Source organism: Anguilla anguilla, chromosome 13, assembly GCF_013347855.1.
Source record: "Anguilla anguilla isolate fAngAng1 chromosome 13, fAngAng1.pri, whole genome shotgun sequence".
NCBI classification, from domain to species: Eukaryota; Metazoa; Chordata; class Actinopteri; order Anguilliformes; family Anguillidae; genus Anguilla; species Anguilla anguilla.
This window is the reverse complement of record NC_049213.1, coordinates 9,040,388-9,060,432: the sequence shown is the minus strand read 5'-3', so window position 1 is coordinate 9,060,432 and position 20,045 is coordinate 9,040,388. Positions and strand designations below refer to the sequence as shown.

At 40.6% G+C, this 20,045-nt stretch overlaps 1 protein-coding gene across 2 annotated transcripts; it reads left to right on the top strand.

The window, feature by feature from the left end:
• Positions 1-2,027: 2,027 nt before the first annotated feature.
• Positions 2,028-17,538, top strand: LOC118211825 (E3 ubiquitin-protein ligase RNF182). 2 transcript variants are annotated; one of them, XM_035389332.1, is made up of 2 exons: positions 2,028-2,330; positions 14,883-17,538. In XM_035389332.1, exon 2 carries the CDS (start codon positions 15,898-15,900, stop codon positions 16,681-16,683), a length of 786 nt encoding a protein of 261 aa, XP_035245223.1. In that variant the 5' UTR covers positions 2,028-2,330; positions 14,883-15,897; the 3' UTR covers positions 16,684-17,538. The 2 variants fall into 2 exon arrangements, with proteins under 2 accessions (XP_035245223.1, XP_035245221.1); XM_035389330.1 differs by having other exon boundaries at positions 2,033-2,458.
• The last annotated feature ends 2,507 nt before the right edge of the window (positions 17,539-20,045 follow it).

The window sequence follows — 20,045 nt, the reverse complement described above, 5'->3', positions numbered from 1 at the left end:
ATTGAACACTTCACATGTGGTCAAAGTGCAGATTCTCACTCACAGGGTATTTTATACATTTCAGATTCACCATGCAGAAATTGCTGCACTGTTTGTACATAGACTCCCCTGTTTCATGACACCATAACGTTTGGGACAAATGGCTTTACAGCTGTTTAGGATTAGTAAGTACAAACACAATGTCCAACAGATCATAAAAACTCTTCAGGACAACAACATTATGGTGTCTGTGACTACTGTCCACAGAAGACTCAAGGAATAGAAGTACAGAGGTTACACTGCAAGATGCAAGCCACTAGTTAGTGTTTGCTAAGAAGCATCTAAAAGAACTTGCAGAGTTCTAGAAAAAGGTATTGTGGATAGATGAGACAATGGTTCGCTTGTATCAGAGTGGTGGCAAGAGCAAAGTGTGGAGGACAAAAGGAACTATCCAAGATCCAAAGCACCCCCCACCCAAATCTGTGATAGAGGGGGTGTTATGATCCCAAACATACTGCTAAAACAACAAAGGAGTTTTTAAGTTTTTTGTTGTCATAAGGTCCCTCTTCAGCATGTTTTTTTAGCAATTATTTCATCAATTAAGACAAGTGAGCCAGTACCTGTGGCAGCCACACATGCCCAAACACTATGTTTCATGGAGGGGAGGTGGGAGGGCTTTAGTTCCTGTTTTATTGACTAACTAGCAGTTTGCATCTTACAATGTTGCCTGTGTAGTTCTGCTTGTGAAGTCTTCTGTGGACAGTATTCACTGACATATCATCGCCTGCCTCCTGAAGAGTGTTCTTGACCTGTTGGACAGGTGTTGGGGGGGGGGGGGGGGGGGGGGGTGTTATTCATTATGGTGAGAATTTGTAGGTCATAAACAGTAGAGGTCTTCCTTGGCCTACCAGGCCCATTAGGGTTACTGAGTTCACCAGCGCTCTCTTACTTCTTAATTATGTTCCAAACAGTTGATTTATAGTAAGCCTAAATTTAGGTCTATGCCTCTGACTCTTATTTGTCAGCCTCATAATGGCTTCCATTGTCTATTATTTCTAATATTTAAATGTGGTGAACTGACTTCAGAAATAGGTGATGATGTTCTATAATGCTGTAAGTCCCACCACTAATACATGTCGAGTTCTTACATAAATTATGATAGTATTTTTGTAATAGGTAATATCAAAAAGCTTGACAATATTGCAGAGTACTGGTCATGGTTATTTGCAATAGGCCTACTAGTGTCAACATTACAATAGTACTTTTTTGTAAATTGTAATTGTTTGTCTAAGAACGTTGCACTCCTGCTTGAAAGTTGCAATGAATGAACACAGGAGATAACCATTTTAATTTGTAGGCCTTTTTGCTTGCTACAATGCATGGATTTTTAACGAATGCTACTGTGTGCACCATGTTCTTTAAACGTTTTTTTTTTTAATTTTTTTTAAGAAATACAGTTTCTAAAGCGCGTAAATCATGCTTTATGATGTTGACCTACGTGGCACTTCCCAATTGTTTAGTCATTATAAACCATTCACATTTAATTACGCGTTGTCAGGGCAATGGCTATTGCGAACTCCAGCCTACATTATCATTCTCCTAATTACGTCACTAATTGTATGCAACTAATGTGTGCAACTGTGCGTTTTATCTGAAGCTAACATGCAATATTTCTGCTCCGTTTCTTCTCCTCTCCCAGCGGAAAAGAAATATGACAATGTCGAGATTAAAGGCGGGCACCTGTAAATGTTCCTGTCACACTGTGTGACCTTGATAGGGAGATTTGATCATTTCCTTTCTGTTCTTCTCATTTCTCATTCCCAAACGAGCTTGTTTGGGGAATGTGGGTCGAACTTTGGGCAAAATCAACACATATGCCATTTAACGCACGCCTTTCACTGAACGATCCATATAGGGTAGCCGAGAAAATATATTTATGTTAATTTCATTTAGTGTGGTGGAATTGCTTCAAACACACGCCTGTATGTAACAGGCAGTTTAGATAAGCAAATAGAGCAACTGAAAGCTTGCAGTGTCTTAAGCATAAAACCGCCTCGTGGTGATTACGATCAACAGGATGTTGCCCTCGTTTATTACGACCCAATTTCGTTAAATTTGGTTAATTGTGATGAAGATGGCCAGGCTAACCTAATTAGATGCATCATAATGACAAAATGCAGGCCATAGAACACTGTCCATCTCTGGGTCGCTGCTTGCACTTGGTGTTGCCACAGCAACCACCAAGGAGAAATCTGTGCAGGTCCTGATGCTACGGCGCTACCGCATTGAGAGGGATGCAGCAGTCCGACTCGAGCAGATGGGACCTCGAGATCGGCAGTGACTCACCAACAGTAAGCAAAATAAATCTGGGGACACATAGAGGGAAAAGCTGACGATAGGCTTGGGTTACCGTGGATTTTGCAGGACACTGTCGGTTGCCGGTTTACTGTGGGTTTTCTGTTCAACCAAAGATCAAAGGGTAAGTGTCCAAAACTGCGAATGCTGGTTATGGAATTCTCAACTGTAGCCTACGCTATAAAAATATTGTCCTTAATAATCCGTTTTAGCCTGCTATCTGTTATATGTGCAACAGCATACAATATTGTGTCTCTAGACTACAGCCTCTATGCAGGATAGGCTGTTACTCATATTTTGAATAAAAGTCAGCATAGAACTGTTTGTTTGAAACATGATGAAAAACACCATGTGAAACATCTCAAGATCAATATTATCTTCATCTGCATCTTTGCTTTTTTCCCGTAAATGTGGAATTTTATCAAGCTGCTTATTGGTTATTTCCGATTTGACAAAAGCAACAGGGAGGACAACTGCTATTAGCTTTTTCTCGTTTATTAGAGCTATAATTTAATGCATGGGCTTAAATTTGAGAATGCTGCGACTCCAGTGTGGTTTACATTTCAGTCAAAACTCTGGCATGAAATCATAAACGAATGAATGGATGTTGGAAGCTCCTGTTACCAAACGGTTTACCAACAAACATCCGACTGAGTCCCGTGGAGTCCATTTTTAACGAAAATCTATAACCAGCGAGAGGGCAGTCTGTCGCGTTTTATGTTTTACCAAGGCAATAACACGAGCGACGACCGCAGAAACAAATATGTTACTGTTGTAAGATAGGCTGCTGTATAGTGATACACACATAACAGAACACTAAATATTTTGTACATTTTTAAATTGATTTTTCTAGATTTATTGTGCAGAATGGGAGTGGATTAAAACAACTCCATGTAAATTTTACGTATTTTTCTTGCCAGTCGGACCTGTAGATTTTCAGGTTTACTGAGAAAGTAGATGTTTTAACATGTAGATGCTGCACAATAACCTGTACAATGTAACACACCTAACACAATGCATCAGTAAAGGAAATAGCATTCCACGCTTAAAATTAGTATTTACATCCTTGTCGTGTTGGAGGCAAAATAGTGAAAATACTGTACATGCTGCGAGTTAGTCCACATCATGTAATGTTCATTAAGAACCACAATTCTGTTTTACTCCAGTAAAGCACTGATTGAGAATTGAGGAGGGCCACATAACATATTGGAATGATCTGTACCTCAGATGCACGTTACCGAATTGCAAATTATGCACTTTCAGTAGGGCTTGATTGGTGTTCATTTATATCGTGAAACAGCACGCAGTCATGGGTAATCAATTTTAAAATGTAATATACAGTTAGGCTTAGAATATTCATTAAAAATAAGTTTATGAATGCTTGAAAATAAATGAAACTACCTCAACCGTGCAGAAAACACACCTACTGCGTTTGTTCTGTATGTTATTAGCTGTATGTAGGCAGGTTTTTGCATTTGTATGTTAGTAGTCAGGTGTCTGTGCTCATCTTGGTGTTCAGTGTGGGAGCATCCCAATCCATAATTCAGATGAAGTTCTTCTATTCCATAAAATATCAAACTTATTCTATTTATTTGGATATTTGTTTTATGCATTTACTTATCTGAGTTTAGCATCATGATTTGATTATAACTGGAAGACAAAATGTATTATTATTATTATTATTATTATTAGTATTATTATTAATAACTCTTTTGGTGTGTGTCGGGGAGGGGGGGGGGTGGGGGGTTGTGCAACTCATACGGAGCATTTAGAATTTTAATACCTAATAAAAAGGTATCATTTTGTTTTACTTATATATAGATTGTTATTAAGTCTTTTATAGACTTTAGCCTGTCATTAAGATTTGATTAAATGGCACAATGAAACAGGACCATGTAACGTTGTGTAGATTGCACAGAAATAGTAAATATTTCTTCTGTATATTAGATCTACATGCACATGTTTAACCTGGGTGCAGTGCTTAAATCAAACCTGTAGGATTTTGCTCCTGAATGAGAAGGCTTATGCGCTTGGCAGAAATGTTGACTGCTTTTAGTTATAGTGTTGTAGGAGGTATTGCTTTTCATCCATATTTTTGTCCCTCGATATCCTTTGGGTGCAATAATTTGAGAAGCAATTCCAAATAATTTACAAATGGCAGACTGATGCTATGGTTCCCAAACTTGGTCCTGGGGGACAACTGTGCATGTTGGTTTTTGTTCCACGCGCAATTGCAATCCCAGAATTTTAACAAGCTATTATTTTTTCTTAATTGACCTCTACCCTAGCCACATTATGTCAGAAATGGCTATGCGTGCCACAAAAGTCCCATGTTAATATTGTGCTTATTGTGCCTTATTGCAAACAGTTACATAAATATCTTATTTAACTGATCAAATTAAAGACAGGGGTGAATCAAAAAAATCATCTTGGTCTTTAATTTTATCAGTTCAGACGTTTTATGTAATTGTTTGCAATATGGCACAAAAAGCACAATGTGAACATGGTACTTTTATTCTGTATGACATGCACTGATATATCTGACATAATGTTGATTAAGAGGGTAAATAATATATCTAAACATGAAAAACACATAATTAAGAAATATTAACAGTTTGTTAAAAAGTCTGGAATTGCAACTGTGGTTGGAACTAAAACCAGCATGCACAGTCATCCACCAAAACTGAGCTTGGGAACCACTTGGACTAGTGACATTGGAGTGTGAAGTCTGGACTAATTATATTGCATTTATACCCACTTTAAATAAAACGATAATTAACTCTTTGTTATGTATTTTTGACACGTATATACAGAAATGAGGCAATTGCTGAAATAAGTGAACATTTGTAAATGTAGGGATCCAAATCTTTTATTATATCTGATATTAAAAACATAATTAAGAACAACATATATGACAGTCAGATAGATTTTGAACCTTAACAGACATGCTTGGTCCTCTCCCCAAATAATTTAAATTTTTTTAGACTTTTCACTATTTCCATCACGGTGTGTCTAGAACATAATTTCAGAATGCCATGGGTTTAATTACATGTGGTGAGTGTAACACATTATGGACAATTAGGTTAGTTGAGGAAGTCATTAGAGAGTACATCTCCCAATTCCCTTGAGTTGTACCCATATCACATGACCATCCAGTTCAGCTGTTCCTCTGCACCTTTGATAATTAATGGCTCAAATGCACAACCATGAACTTTCATATGTTCCTGTGTAAAAACAAATCTCTAGTAATTTATCAAAGCATTTATGTAAAAATGCAAATGCCTATGATTGATTTTAAACATGAATAATAAAATGAGAAATCAGAATGTGAATAGAATTTTTTTTAGCTCAAGAAGAGTATATCTTTATCAAGAAACAAAAGAAATGAATTTATCTGCATTCTCATTAAAATAAGCCATGATGTTCTCATGAGAGATTAAGTAAATGTTTTTTGTGAACCGGTAAATTTGCTTGTTTTGTTTTTTAGAAAGAGTACATTTTTGGCATAACTTCAGTAGTTCTGACGATCCATGTATCCTATACTGATATGAGGGGCATTATTCATTGTTCTAAGGCACGCTGTAATGTAGCTGAATTCAGTAGTTGTTTAGCATCGACGCACATGGGCACGTATGGAGCAATAAGGCTGTTTTCTCTCAGTGTGTTACAAGGCACCTCCTGTCCAGCTCAAAACTCAAAAAAGGAATGGGGCAAGCCAGCAGACTAATCATTGTATGCATCATTTCGTCATACGGTGATGACACTATTTTCCTGGTATTACCTTAAAACCTGGCTCATCTGTTCTACGGAGACCAAAGAGGGTGTTTAAGCATAATTTTAATTTAACCTCTGGTCCACCAAATGAGTCATATCCATTAGACATGAAAATATTCTTTCTTTTTACCTGATATATACAGTAATGATGTTGTCTTCACCGTTTTAGGAAAGAAAACAGCTGCCAGCATATGTTTTTTATACTGTATGTACTCTATGTATGTACCACAATTTCCAACCCTATTAATGATGTTTTTCCCATAGTTCTAAATGCAGATGTCACTTTAGTCACTGTTCCTATTGAAACACTAGCCAGTTGAGTAGCTCCTGCCATCCGTGCTCCAATAATAAATTCTCTTTCAAAGTCACTATTTTCCTCTTGCCACCTTGATTCAAAATAGAGATCAACTGGGCTTGCTTAGCATTTTTATACGTACCACAGAGCATGATAGGATGTTAATCGCTTAATTGTACCATGCAGTATACCTGTATGGAAGCATCTGCATTTGTTATGTTTCTCCACTCATTTATTCAGGTTTTTTCTTTAATTTGTCACCCATCTGTATGTATGTATGTTCATATTTAATAAGCCCATGGTTTATACAGCTGCACAATGCTCTATATATACTGTAAAAGTAAAATGTTCAGTGTTAAATCATTTTACTCTAATGGAATACAGTTGGTCCATATTGGACTCGTATAAACTTAATTAACACTGGACAGTTTTTTGTGCGCACACACATACACGCATATATAGTTTTAGAACATCATACAGCTGTTCAGACCATCGGCTCATGGTAACCTCAGAGAGGAAAAAAAGGCATGGAAGGTGCTGTACTTCAGGTGTAGCCACCAGGCTCCAGGGGATGGGTAAAAAATGATGTGACACTATGAAAAGAGAGGATCCAGCTTCCAGTGCCATCCACTTAGCGAGGCAGTTCACATGTCACACTGCCTGAACCGAGCCATCGTTCCTCTTGTATAAATGTGTCAAAGTGCCATTGGTCTTTCTTAATATTAAACCATACATAACTCATGGAGGCGGCGGTGTAGCACAGTGGGTAAGGAAGTGGGCTTGAAACCAAAAGGTCATAGGTTCAATTCCTGGGTAGGACACTGCTGTTGTACCCTTGAGCAAGGTACTTAACCAGCATTGCTTCAGTATATATCCAGCTGTATAAATGGATACAATGTAAATGATATGTAAAAATTTGTGAAAGTTGCTCTGGATAAGAGCATCTGCTAAATGCCGGTGATACTAATACTAGAGAAAGGCACACACAAGCCCTTTATGGAGCCATCCATCGGAAAGAGAAAAAGACAAAGGAAGAACATAGGTCAATGTATTAATGTTTATGTATGTCTGAATGTAGACTCTGGCATCTCTGCATCCTAAATGGAGTGCCATTTTCTCTGTGACATATTCTGTATTTAAATATATTCTTCATTTACACACCAGGGATGCATTACACGTATTACAATTCAGCATTTACCAGATGCCATTATCCATACCAACTTGCACCGATCACATTTTTTTTTTTTAATGTACGATCCATTAATTCAGTTGGATATTTTACTGAAGCAATTCAGGTGAAGTGCTAATTTCAGTAATGTCCCTTGCACGCATTACATAAAATACAGTCATCGCCCCACACTTTTCAGTCTGTCTTAAGCACCAAATGCGTATAAAACCTGTGCGATCATATGTACACCACTTTCACTTTAATTTGTACATACTATTCTGACGTGCATTGCATGTGGAAATGAAATCATACAGTAACTTGAAAATAACAATAATTTATTTAATATAGAGATCTAGAAGCAAACCTTAATAGTAAGTTTGGAGTTGTATTACTTCAGAAGCATGTGGAGGTTCTGTTTCCCCTACTGATACGGCTGTGTCCCGCATTGCACATTGAACGATCATAGCAGAAAGCTAGGGAGAAAGCAAGTTGGCAGAAAACCAGTCTAATGAGAATTGGTCTTTTGGGAATTCCCATGTTATATGGTTTTCCAATTCGTGGCAAGTATAATGGCATGAAGTTTAGTGCCCTAATATGTGCAGTTTGCCCATAAGTAATTGGAGGCAATCAGCAGGGAATTCTGAGAGTAAGTAAACATCTCCCTCCAGGAACAATTTGGTCCATGAATTATTGCTGTGATTGTTGTATTACCTTACCTAAAAAAAAGTCAACTTTTTTTTGCTCCAGAACCTCTGTGCACATTGTCCCAAAGCAATTTAACAATGCACTCTTGAGAGGGTGCCCATTGCCGTGTGTAGTTTGAGACCAGATATATCCGCCAAATTATGTTGTCTTCAATGGTGGCTCACCTGTCCGTGCCGGGCCGCAGGCTTGCACGGTGAAGGCAGGCTCCTGCGGCGTCTGCTTGGCAGAAGAGGACGGGGGAACAGATGGTGCCTCGCTGTTTATTTGGGATCACGCTGGCTTCCGCGCTCAGCAGCCCTCGTCCCTCAGATGCCCGGGGCCCCTGTGCGGCAGCGGGGGATGGGTATTAAGAGCAAAATCAGCTCCCCGAGCTGAGCCACAGGGGAAAACCAGAGCACAGGGAATAACTGAGTGCCACAGTGAATGCATCCGTATCAGTATCAGTTCATCAGCAGAGGGTTCCCAGCAGGAGGCCGGCCAAGAGCGTTCTCCCTAAAACGTGAAGAACTCAAAGGATTTTGAAAGTGTGATACTGGATATCCACTTTTCAGTCATCACCATGATTCTTTGTGATTATGTACAGTAGCTTGCCGTGTTCATCTTTTTTTTGTTGATAAATATAACATTTGATTTTTAAAATTGTCCAGTTTTTCATTTGCATCAGCTGTCTTGCCTACATTCGTCGTGTTGTCTCATTTGTTTCCTGGGTAACTACTATAAAAGCAGTGTCTTCTCTTCCATGGTAGATTTTCATGTTAGTCATGTCGTAGAAAGGGGTATACTATCTCCCCCCTGTATGTTCAGTGGCAGTCCTTAATTTATGAAGCACCTTTTTGAAGGGGAGGCACACCCCAGAGACATGGGAAAAATTCCTTAACTCACATCATAATTAATTTTCACCTGTTTATAAAGAATGTTAGAGTGAACATGTGTTTTTTGTAATATACTGTACTTCTTCAAGTTATATTAGATATGGGAATTAAGCAGTGTATCACTAAATATGCACATTCACATGTACAGTTTAAATTTTAAGATAGTATGGAATAAATCTAATTTTTTAAACACTGAAAGACTATTGAGTTTTCAAATATATATGTTTCAAGGACTTCAGGAGCCTCAAAACACTAAATGTAAAAAATGTACTGGGGGGCCAACCACTTACGATGCGAGGTGCCCTATTGTATTCTTTGGTATTATTATTACTAACTCAAAGGATAAACGCTATCTTCCACCATTTTTTTAATTGTTTTTTTTTTTTTTAGCTCTGGGTGAACCGTCTGGTTAGTTTTATGAAGCTTAGCATGCTGATAGGGGTTTACTTCAAATGCCAGTGTGAGTGATTTTGGCCCCCATTAGTCACTTGGTGGCACTAAAGTAAATTATTGAAATGGATAAATTTGACAGGCCATAACTCTTGTCCCCTTTGATGTAGAATGAACATTCTTTTTGCCCTAGATCCCTCTCCTCTGATTGAACAAATTCATCATTACCACAAAAAAAGTGTGTGTGGGTAGATTTTCTGCCATTTGAAATCTTTTGAAAAATGTTAAAAATCTATCTTTTCCAAGACAGTTTGACTGATTTGCTCAAAACTTACATGTACTGGTAAATATCATTTAAAGTTGTATGAAGTTGCTACACTTAAAAACTTGCCTGCAGTAAGTCAATGAATTTGCATGTGGGCAAGGCTTTTTACCAAAAACCTAATAAATCCCAAACAGTTTGATACAAAGCAAAACTTGGTGTGTCTATTGATAACTCCATCCTGTGGACAGCCCTAAAGTATTGGTCTGATTAAACCACAAGGTGGTGTTTTACAGCTCAGTGATTTTTAAAAATGAATAAAAATTTACAAAAAAATCACTTTTTTGAATATTTGAAACTTGCTACGATGAAAAATCACTTCATTTGGAATACAAATATTTATGTTTCAGTTGAGGTGACAGCCAGCATGGATTGTGTTTTCATATTCTACTTTTCATACTTTCATCTGGTTGATTCACATGAAACTTGGTGTAGGGCCATACTGAGGGCCAGCACTGACCAAATTTGGTGCCGATTGGCCATATGATGGCGCTATAGCAGCCAATGGAATTTCCATGAATGAAATGATGATAAGTCCTGCTCCGTTTGACTTAGGAACCTGAAAGTCATGTCACCAGATCCCTCCTCTCACTCCAAATACATTTGCCTCAAGGATCCATCAGCCTACCAATATGGATTTACTGCCATTCCGAATAAATTCTTAAACTCGATCTCCTCCTAGTTTGTCCGATTTACATGAAACTTGCCGTAAAGCAACCCCTGTAAATACTGTATTAAAAAGCTGCTTTACAGGCATTGTGGAAGCATTAAACCAATTAGCTTGCATATAGTTGTGCTTTATTGCAAAAAAAAACTAATAAACTCTAAATGGTTTGACATAAAGTGATGAAACATGGAATGTTTATTAACATATGGATGGTGGTAGCCCTTAAGAATTGGACAAATATTAAGGCATGGTGGTGCTATGGAGCTCCAAATATGAAGAAAAAATATATAGTAGTAATAATAGATAATATAAAATACAATATAGAAATATATATTAATTACAAATCACTGTTATTTATAAACATGCCACAGGGACTAATTGCCACATGAGGAACATGGTACATGTATCCAGTGCATTGCTGTCATTGAGATTAGTCCTACATAAACTAGTCAAAATATAAATTGCTTTGCATTATAACGTTCTGTAAGTTGCTCAAGAGTAGCATCCCAAATGAAGGCAAGAATTTCTCATAAATTAACATATGAGTGTTTTTGCCTATAATTAATGGCAGAATTGTAGTACTGTGTGCGTATGTGAGTCATATGCACACATACGCATTTGAGGGTCAGTGTTAAGAATGTGCCAATGATTCTTGTTAATTCTCACAAATAATTTCACGGGGACAGTATTTCAGGAAGTACTGTGCCCTATTATCTAAGGGCATTTTTTTTTGTCTGGGCTTGTAAGCGTTCCTCCTGAGTCATGTGTTTAAATTGGTGTGTGCGTTCCGCTTTTCAGGGTACCCTTTGTCTGAAGCATGTGCTTAAAATTTCAAAACCAAATTTCTTACTGCATATTCTATGAATGCAAATGTACTGACTAATGGACAGACTCCTTTTTAGAGGCACAGAGGGGAAGCTATTGCCTTATAAGGAGTTACTGTTTTTGGGCTTCCTGTACAAATCTGTGCTGAACCCATTAGTCTCTCTACTGAGTGGAACATCGAAAAAGCTGATGCACTCTGGGTCATGGCAAATAGTGAATAGGATACTTAGCATTTTGAACTGTATATCATGTATATATTTTTTCTAATATGTTTGGTCTAGTATTTCCCTGTTCTGTCTTTCCTGCATACTCGTGTTGAATATTCAATTCTCCATTTTGGATCATGAGGATCAGGTGGTTTGTTATACTTATATGTATGGGTATGGTGGCACTTGGTCCGGTTAGACTTGACGAAGATCCTTTGGGATCGAAACGTTGTCTTTAATAAAAGTGTGTAAGGAGCAGTTCAGTGTGCAACAGGACCAGAGTCTTATCTTACTTATGGTACCTTTAGGCCAGACCCTCTGGGATATGCTTTCTCTCTGTCTTTCTCTCACTCCTCCTTCCTCTCTCTCCTTCTCATTTTCTCTCTTTCTTCCCCTCTCTCTCTCCCTCTCTCTCTCTCCTTCTCATTCACTCTCTCGCTCTCTCTCTCTGAGAGGGAGCTGACGTGCTTCTTGATTACACTGTTATCTGGAGGAGGAGTGTTACATAAAGCCAGCTGTCCGTCCTGCTGCTCCCCAGGCCTTCTATTTATAGACGCGGTTCAGATTCTAGCAGCCTGCACATGCACAGAAAAGAAAATATATTGTTGCGTAATGAGAGTGCAGCGGAGAGGGAGGAGAAACGCGAGTGAGTCTAATGTATTCAGTCCCTCAGTGCAGCTCGCTATTTATACCTGGAGCTCGTCCGCAGTCGCTCATTCCCGCACTCTCAGGAGTAAACACCAGAGAGAGGCTAGGCATGCAACAAATAAATATAAAAACGAAAAACAAAGCAACAGTGAAAATGAACATCGTTAACTGGAAATTAGGAAGTTATTTGCTTCAGTCAAGCTGGTGCTAATGAAAACGATTCATTTATTGTATTTATGTATTTACGAGAGACAGTGTACTGTTTAAAATATTCATTGCAACTATGCAATGCATTGTATTCAAATTAGCCATAAGGCTGTTTTGATTTACTAGTCCCAAAATAGATAGTATTCCATAAAACACAGCAGATGAAGACAACATAGTCAAAATCCAAGTTATAGATAATATAGAGCCAAATTAATTTTTAAAAAGAATATGAATTTGTAAGACTTATAATCATGATAGGCAGTGAAAAGCAATGCAGTGAGCTGTACCAGCCAGCCCAGTCCAATTACCACACAGGCAACAGGCAACAATAGAAAATGTTGATGGGTATTGTTTTGAGGCACCAGGCATTTTGTCAGAACGCACGCACTCATTTGTAGAAAGAACGATTCAACATTTCCTCTCGTCACAGTGCTCCGGCAAAGTCAAAATCCCCCACTGCCGTTCTCATTGGTCTGTCAATTACTGGGCAGAAGTGAACTCTAATAGATATTTGGAAGCTGTAAATGCATTTTGCCTGAACCAATGAGAAGGGTCCGTGAGCCTGTCTTTATGTCACAAGCAAACCATTATTTAATCATTCACCTGGCTAGCCTTCTGATGTACTCTGTTACTATTATTTTTATTATTATTTTATTTTGCAGTATTCATAGACACATAACCCACACTGTGAACTGTCTCTTACTCATTGCCCTCTCTGTGTCTCCTTGAATCTTCCTCCCTCCGCAAGACTTATGGGGCAGCATCAATATCCCCGATGAGAGGGGATAGTGTGTCCATAAATAATATTGGATCAGATGGGCAGGGCGTCTCCTGTACGACTAGCGTTGCGTCACCGAGCCGGGTGTTGAAGTCTGGACACGTCTGGTCCCTCTGCTGGCTCCCCGATCCTCCCTTTTAATAAATGAGCCATATATTTTGTACACAGAGGTTTGCTGTCACCACGTACAAACATCGACTATTAAACCCAGAAGTACTGAGAGGCCCGTAATGTAACTGTCTGCTCGGAGCTGCCGATGTCTTCTTGAGGGCTGTTTGTGTGAATGCGGCTAGGCTCTGCATCCCAGACTGGACGCTGTTTACGACCTGTGTGGTTCCAACGCAAAACGGGATTGCAATAGACCTGAAATCAATTCGGCCATAGCTAGCCACGCGGCAAACAAGTGAGCCAGTTCATTGTGTCCACCGTAGTCCTTTCATTCAACCCGGCACTGAAAGGATTATTGAACTGTGACACGCAATGGCGGCTTCAGCTGCGCTGCACTCTAAAGCACAGCAGCAAATGAAATCCATATGTCCATATATCTGGGACTGCCATACAAAGGCTATAGCCCTCTCAGTATATCAACCTGTTAAAATAAAATCAATCAAACATATTACTATTTCATTGAGGAAATATTTACGGACAGATATGTAGAATTAATTAATGAATTCCATTTAGCATAAAATAAAGGCCCTGGTTGACTCTTGATTGAGAGATTGTAATTTGATAGATGTCTGATGATTTTTTAACAACAGAAAAGAGTCAGTGGACACCGGCCTGATTAGCTTTTTTTTTTCCAGTGGACCTGTTTTTAGGAAAAACTAATACTGCGGCAAGTTGACGAACCCTGACTAATTTAATCCTGCCCTACCCACCGCTGCGGTGTCCTTGACATAGTTTGCTCACTCCAATGCCCAGGATCAAGGCTGGAAATGAACCATTAGTGAGCTAATAGTTGACAGATTTCTGCCATTTCTGAGTACTTACTGTGATGGACACCACATCATTTTTTATATATCTTTCACTGCTCAGATCACAATGAGTCATCGCCCCAAATATTCTTCATTAATATTTATTATGACTATTTATTTGCCTTTATTTGCCTTTAATTATGATTTAAAATGCTGTTACATGTTTCTGATTGTGTGACACATATACAGCTGGGTTTTAATGTGAGGTAAAATACAATTCTCAATGGCAAATGTTTTGGAATTATGTTTTTCAAAATGACTTTTTTCTTTAATTTGTATGTTTAGTCATGAATTCCCAGGTTTTTCACCACTATTTAATCACTGAGGTCTGAAAAGGACCCTTGCAATAATTCCACTCCCCTCCCCCCCCAACACACACGCGCACACACGCACAAACACACACACAAACACACAGACACACACACACACACACACACGCACACACACAAACACACAGACACACACACACACACACACACACACGCACGCACACACACACACACACACACACACACACACAACACCCATGCAGTTCAGCTTGATCTGTACTGTGCATTTTTGTGATTAGCGGTTTCCGAGCCAGAGCCTTTGCCTTCCTGTTACTTCTTGTTTTCACTGTCTGTTCTCGTGGGGATGAAAATGAGGGAATGCATCATTGGTTCTTCACTTTGGTATTTGGAGATCTTTATCTTCTGTCCCATTGTGTTCCCATCACAGGTCTGTTCCTGGGACCTGCTCCCCAGGGGCCACGCCTCTTACCCACTTCAGCTGGAATAGCGGACACACCATGGATCACCTGACCAACATCTGGCTTTTCCTGTCCTCAGTTTGCTTACCTGTTTTTTTTAGACCGGCATGAATAGTTTTTTCTCTGTAGCAATAAATAGCTCTCCTATTTGCATTCACATTTTAAAACCATCAGGGCTATTTTGGTCCAAAAAAAACAAAACAAAAACGAAAGAAAAACCTCCAAGCTTTGTTTCCCATAGTTTTGAGGAATTCTGCAGACGATCTCTCTAAAGGATTATCCATTCGTTGCTCCTGATTGTCTGAAGAGAAAGCGAAAGTGGCTGGTGACAGAAATGCCCGTATATGCGCATGGCGGGGGTTGAAGTGTAGGTCGACGCTAGCATGGTGGCTGGGTTTTGCGGGTTAGTGAGAGGGAGCAGACGAGGGCCTGCGTCTATGGAGGGGCGGGCGCTGGGCTAGGGCGACTCGCGGGCTGTTGGCCCCTCCTCCATCTTCCTCAGAGAATCTGTGACCTTGTGCTACACCGGCATAGCAACAGTCAGTTTATGCAGCAGCTTCAACTGTGATCTCAACTATTTCCTTTATCCTTCAGGGCAAACCAATAAAGCTAAATCCGAAATCAGGGCAGACTTATTAAACACGCTATATCTGTGGACGGTTTTGTAGAGTAATGTAAATAGTTTTCATTAAAAAGTCAAAAGGTGCTCTTGACCCCAAGACTCAAGACTTGTCCTCATTGTTTTTTTTTGGATTTAAAAAGTGGACAGAACACCACACCAGCTACGGAAGCGGAAAACTAATTTTCAAATCTCACTTCAAGGACTTTTGGGTGTGTGACTCAAGGATAGCCTACAGGAGAGACCGGCGGATACTAGCAGACTACAGCAGAGACCAGCAGTGGCTCACTGACTCTACAGGAGAGACCAGTGGCCATAGCTGTTTGTGTGTCCCCAGTGCTCTGGAAGCTCATCCCCTGCCCGTCATGAGCCAGAAGCAGGACTCGGAGGCGGAGAGCCCCCAGCCCCTGGTGTACACTATGGAGGAGCTGGAGTGCAAGATCTGCTACAATCGCTACGACGCGCGAACCCGCAAACCCAAGGTGCTGAGCTGCCTGCACCGGGTCTGCGCCAAATGCCTGAAGAAGATGGTGGAGATGGGAGACTCCTCCCCCAGCATCATCAGCTGCCCGTTCTGCCGCCACGAGACCCACGTGCCCGACGAGGAGATCTGGCTCCTGCAGGACGACAGCAACATCCTGGCCATCCTCACCTACCAGGACCGGGCCCGGAAGGGCGGGGCGGCCGCGGCCACGCCCGGCGAGGTGGTGCTGAGCCCCAACAGCCTGAGCGGCGGGGGCGGGGTCTGCGCCGGCGGCGGCGGCGGCGGCGGCGACCAATCGCACAGCTCTTCCGACTGCCTGGTCATCACCATCATGGAGGTGCCGGGCGAGTCGCAGTCGTCGGAGAGCATGGGCATGCTGAACATGGTGCGGCTGTACCGGCCGCCCAGCCTGGACTCGCTGCCCTGCCACCTGCCCGTCCAGAAGTGCCGGATGTGGACCTCCAGGGCCTTCCCGCGGTTCCTCATCGGGGTGCTCTGCCTCATCTACTTCTGCTCGCTGCCGCTCGGCATCTACCTGCTGATGATCCAGCAGCTCACCCTGGGCGTGATCCTGGTCAGCCTGGTGCCCTCCACCCTGGTCCTCTGTGTCTTCTACGGCTTCTGCCAGTGCCTGTGTCACGAGATCATGGAGTCCATCGCCACATAGCCTCGACCCGTCCCCCCACCCGCACCACTAATACCACCACCGTCGCTCGTGTCAGTCTGGGGAGTAGACCAGGCCAGGCCCTGACAAATATCAAACTGACTACCCGAATCATCCACCCCTGCCCGCCCTAAACCTCTTCACAAACCCATTTCAGGTTTCGCTTAAGGGTACCGGAAGTCCTCTTTACCACTGCGGTGCCAGGGGTGGGCGGCTGGCATAGGACAGAAGCCGCCCAAGTTCCATAACCCGCTGCGGGTCGTCACCGTGCAACCACCCAGACCGCAGCAGCAACGCAAGGGAACTTCCAACAACGAAAGCAGATGAGAGCGGCCATTTCTTTTGCAGGCTGTGGCTCAGGTTCAAGCGAAGGTTCAGCTCTCAAATGACAAGCCAACTGTCAAATATCACTTCATCCAAAAAAAAAAAAAAAAACTCCCAAGATGCATCAGATGTCAGAAGTTTGTTTGTGTGGATATTCCCCAAGCGGGCTTCAGCTACAACTGTGATCACGCGATTGTGTTATGATAGAGAACGGTGAAAACAAACATTCTCACGTTGTACTATGCGAATTGCGTACAGTGTTAAATAGCTCGCCAGAAATTCCTATCCACGTTACCTGTGAGTGGTTTACTTTCTAAAACTCACACTTGTACATGTAAGGATACCTACAGTATAGAGTGTTCATATATTTTTTCAGAGTTTGGAGTTGCCATTGTAAGGCATGTCTGTTAAGCCAGCAGTAATTTTGCATCATGAGTGTGTCTTTGTAATTGCAGAATGGAATGGACAAACACCTTAGAACCGCCAAAACTGTTACAACTCTTACTAGATACTTCAATAAAGATTCAAAACACACACTGTGCATTCTGGGTCTTTGTATCACCCTGCCTCCACTGTCATTGCCGGTAATCACTGATATCCACTTCCTGACTGAAGATAATGACTTTCAGCCACCTGAACTGCCACCCAAGATAGTAGCATGGTACAGTTCACCTCAGTGCAAAACACAGAAAACACACAAAAATAAATAACACTTTATCTGTTTAACCAGGGTAGCCATATTGAGACTGACATCACCATTTCAAGTGAGGCCTGGAGCCATTGTGTCATTGGGAAGAAACCAGAGCACATGGATGAAACCCTCGCAATCACTGGAGAGCAGGCAGGCGCTAACAGAGAGAATCCAGCCAGCCGGGACTCGAACCGCCCAAAACTGCCTAAGGTCCTCCATTCAAACTGATAAAAAGTTAGCACAGTTAGCATTATTCCAGAACCATTCACAAATTATTTCAATAGAAACGGATTTACGTTTGCACTTTTATTTATTTGTTTTACACCTTACATTAAATGACACCAATATTTTTCTGACAACATTTAATATCTCAAATGTATACACAATTTATTTATAATATCAAATATTATAAAAATCTAGACTGTACAAACCATATTTTAAGGTTTTAGAAACTTCAGCAACATGCATACACTACATCACACCTGATATATAAATGACAACAGTTTGTGGGTGACACACAGTAGAGGAGATAGCACACTGGATCAGCTGAAAACAATAATACTAACCATACGTTTTTCCATTTGTTTTGGGCATGTGATGTTGAATATACATAATAAGGGTGATGATACATGAGTACAGTCACAAACGGAAACAAACATTGTGTGTATCTGGAAAATATCCACGGCTTTTGCACGTGTGTTTAGTTTTAAAATAGTTATACCTGTGTGAACATGCCTAGTTCTAATGAGTATTTTTTGTCTTGTGTACATTAGAATAAATATATCTGGTGACCCCTACTTAAGACACTCATCCAGGAACAAGTGCTGATATCTGTGTTATGTCAGAGGACTATAACAAAATTGAAGTGCTTGTTGAATATGCTTCTGCCTTCACCCCCTGTCCCATCTATTCTCACATCCAGACGCACATTTTCTTTTTTTACATGGGCAATTTTTACTGTTTTAGCCATAGATACCACGGCACCTTTGGCAATCTAAAGTTTATCTTTTCCAGCATTGACACAAAACAGCAGTGTAAATAAGCACACTATGACAATGATCTTGGCATTAAAACATGCCATTAAAGCAACCCCACAAGACCTTCGAACTCAGTTTCTCATTGACATACTGCACTCTTCTAACACCAGGGGGCGCAATGAAAACTTGGCTCCCTTGGCACAAAGCTAACGAGCAGCTGCCAAGCAAATAATACAGCAGCAACTTGAACAAATGAGTGAAGATTACATGACAGTGTGTCAAACCGTTTGAAGCACAATGCTTTAAAGCACTGTTAAAGCGCAATGAGTCACACACCCATTATAGGTCAAATGCACACACTCAGACACTGGCTGAATCGACATTATATTGTGTGGGCTGTCACAGTTCTCATACCTGCCAGGGTCTGAATTTAAAAGCCTTTTTTAAAAATACGATTCTGAATAATAACAAATGAAACTTGTGCTGTTTGCCTCCTAATATTTAATCTATCTGGCCTGTAATCCTTAGAAATTATACCGTACACTCAGTAGGTTTATTTTCAAGTCTGGATTTATTTAAATCTGATTTCTGATTTAAATAAAAGATCAACGAATTGCTACCCAGAAAGAGACCTAGCACAGCACATCCCTGGTGGAGGTCGAGCATATCACGCTACTTAATGGGTTTTCAAATTTATTAGGTTTTAGTCTGATACCTACAGGATAATCTAATATGTTCTAACGGGAAGTTTGTTCCTGTTTCGCAATAATTTCATTTTTTGTTTTTATTTGATTTTCAAACGTTCTTCTCCAATTTGTCTCCATGAAAAAAAAAAACTTGCTGAACTCGTTGGACGAGGGCTGCCACTTCCTGGTAGGGTCATAGGATTGATTTCAAGAGGGAGGGGTGCTGTTCCTAAGTAGTTGGGCCTGTCTCTGGAGCTCAAAGAGTGGGAGGAGGAGTGAATGATGTTCCTCCTAATTATTTTCCTTCGAAAATTACAAGTGCGCTTCCAATTCACTCTGTCACGATTTGACAGACTACCCTGCAGCCACATCCCAACCTCTTTTCTGAACATGCCTGCATTCAAATGTCAAACAGCACACGACAAAAAGGAAAGAGTTTAATTGACTAACTGATCACGCAACAGTTTGATGTTGTTTTGGTGGCTGGATTCCTCAACTTCACTTCATTTTCGCTAATCTCTTTGTAACAACTTGGACAGGTAGATTCAGAAAATAAATAAATTAAACCATTACACGTGCACACGAAGCAGCAGTTGGAACAGACTGAAATTGAAGTGAATAATACTATGGGCTTTGCTAAGCTGCTACACCCAAGGGGAGGGGGTGTATATAGGAGGTTTGTAGCGA